The sequence below is a fragment of the Charadrius vociferus genome, unplaced genomic scaffold (assembly GCF_000708025.1).
Source record: "Charadrius vociferus isolate BGI_N301 unplaced genomic scaffold, ASM70802v2 scaffold32, whole genome shotgun sequence".
Lineage (NCBI taxonomy): Eukaryota > Metazoa > Chordata > Aves > Charadriiformes > Charadriidae > Charadrius > Charadrius vociferus.
In genome coordinates, this window is record NW_009647856.1 from 12,372,580 (window position 1) to 12,373,716 (window position 1,137).

Sequence of the window (1,137 nt, forward strand, 5' to 3'; positions counted from 1 at the left end):
ATCTGATGAAAATGCCTGCTTTTGATAAGGATTTGTTCTTTTGATTTAAGTATACAGAGGGCAGGCTCCTCCGTATACTTAAACCAGATACCCCAATATTTACATTTAACCCAGTTAAGCAGCAAAGAGAGCAGTGATTTTCTGACATCAAACTGATCAGCCACACTAACAACTTTAGGGGCTTCACAACTGCGGGGCGCAAGCAGTAACCAAATGAGATGGCGCCTATCTAGCTGGAAGCGCTCACAGACCAAGGACTAAGCATGACGTCAAGGCACAAAGAGAACGCAGCATTTCTTAGGCCGTCATTTGCCAGCAAGCACAGCAGTAACAATTTAGCCGAAAAGTTTTAACATCTAGCTGTTGGGCATTATACCTCCAAACTATCGCTCAAATGCCGCGTGCTCAAATCTTGGCTGGGAACTACAGAAAACAAGTGCTATCTACCAAGTATAAACATACACACTGGTTTCTCACCCACTATTATCTGCTGTGGAAGTGCCATAAAACATTCTTACTCAAAGGAAACCCTTAAGAGTAATTACTTCGAATCCACCCCTAGGATCGCTCAAAATAAAGCCCCCTTTATGTGCCTGGGGAGGACACAATGGGTGGGTGTCAGCCTCCATACTTACATCCTCCAGGGGTGTAATGGATGCGCTTTCCCCTCCATAGTAAGAGTTACGATCCATGTGAAGGACTTTCTTTCCATTCACTGACATGATCCCGGAGAGAATGCATTCCTACAGAGAGAGGAAAGGAAAGGATGCAAGGGACATGTTAGTTGCATTTGAGCCTCCTTCCATTTTTCCTCCCAATGCTCTCTAAGAGCGTGTTCAGACAACCTGCTGCATGCCTAGATCTGAAGGTACCGGCACAATCCTTTTGAAAGCAAACACACCAGTTGCCTCACTCCAGAATTAAGACACACATGCTGAAAGACTTCTATCTGAGACAGATTAACCCCTTACTAGGTTTGCTGTCTGCTCTGAGCAAACCAACCAAGATGTTTTAACTCCACAACCACCACCTACCAGGGCTCCCCTGAGGAAGTTTCTGGGAAGTTCATGCATTTTGGGGTAGATTAGGAAAATTTGTACTCCTAGGCCACCAGCTATCAATTTAAGGACGTCCACA

General features: G+C 45.0%; 1 protein-coding gene across 1 annotated transcript in view; it reads right to left on the reverse strand.

The window, feature by feature from the left end:
• GDI2 (GDP dissociation inhibitor 2) overlaps positions 1-738 on the reverse strand; it is a 9,144-nt gene extending 8,406 nt beyond the window's left edge. The window contains exon 1 of the mRNA XM_009882977.1: positions 636-738. Coding sequence (XP_009881279.1) covers positions 636-722 — 87 coding nt within the window. The 5' untranslated portion in view covers positions 723-738. The remainder of the gene's footprint in view (positions 1-635) is intronic.
• Between the last annotated feature and the right edge of the window lie 399 nt (positions 739-1,137).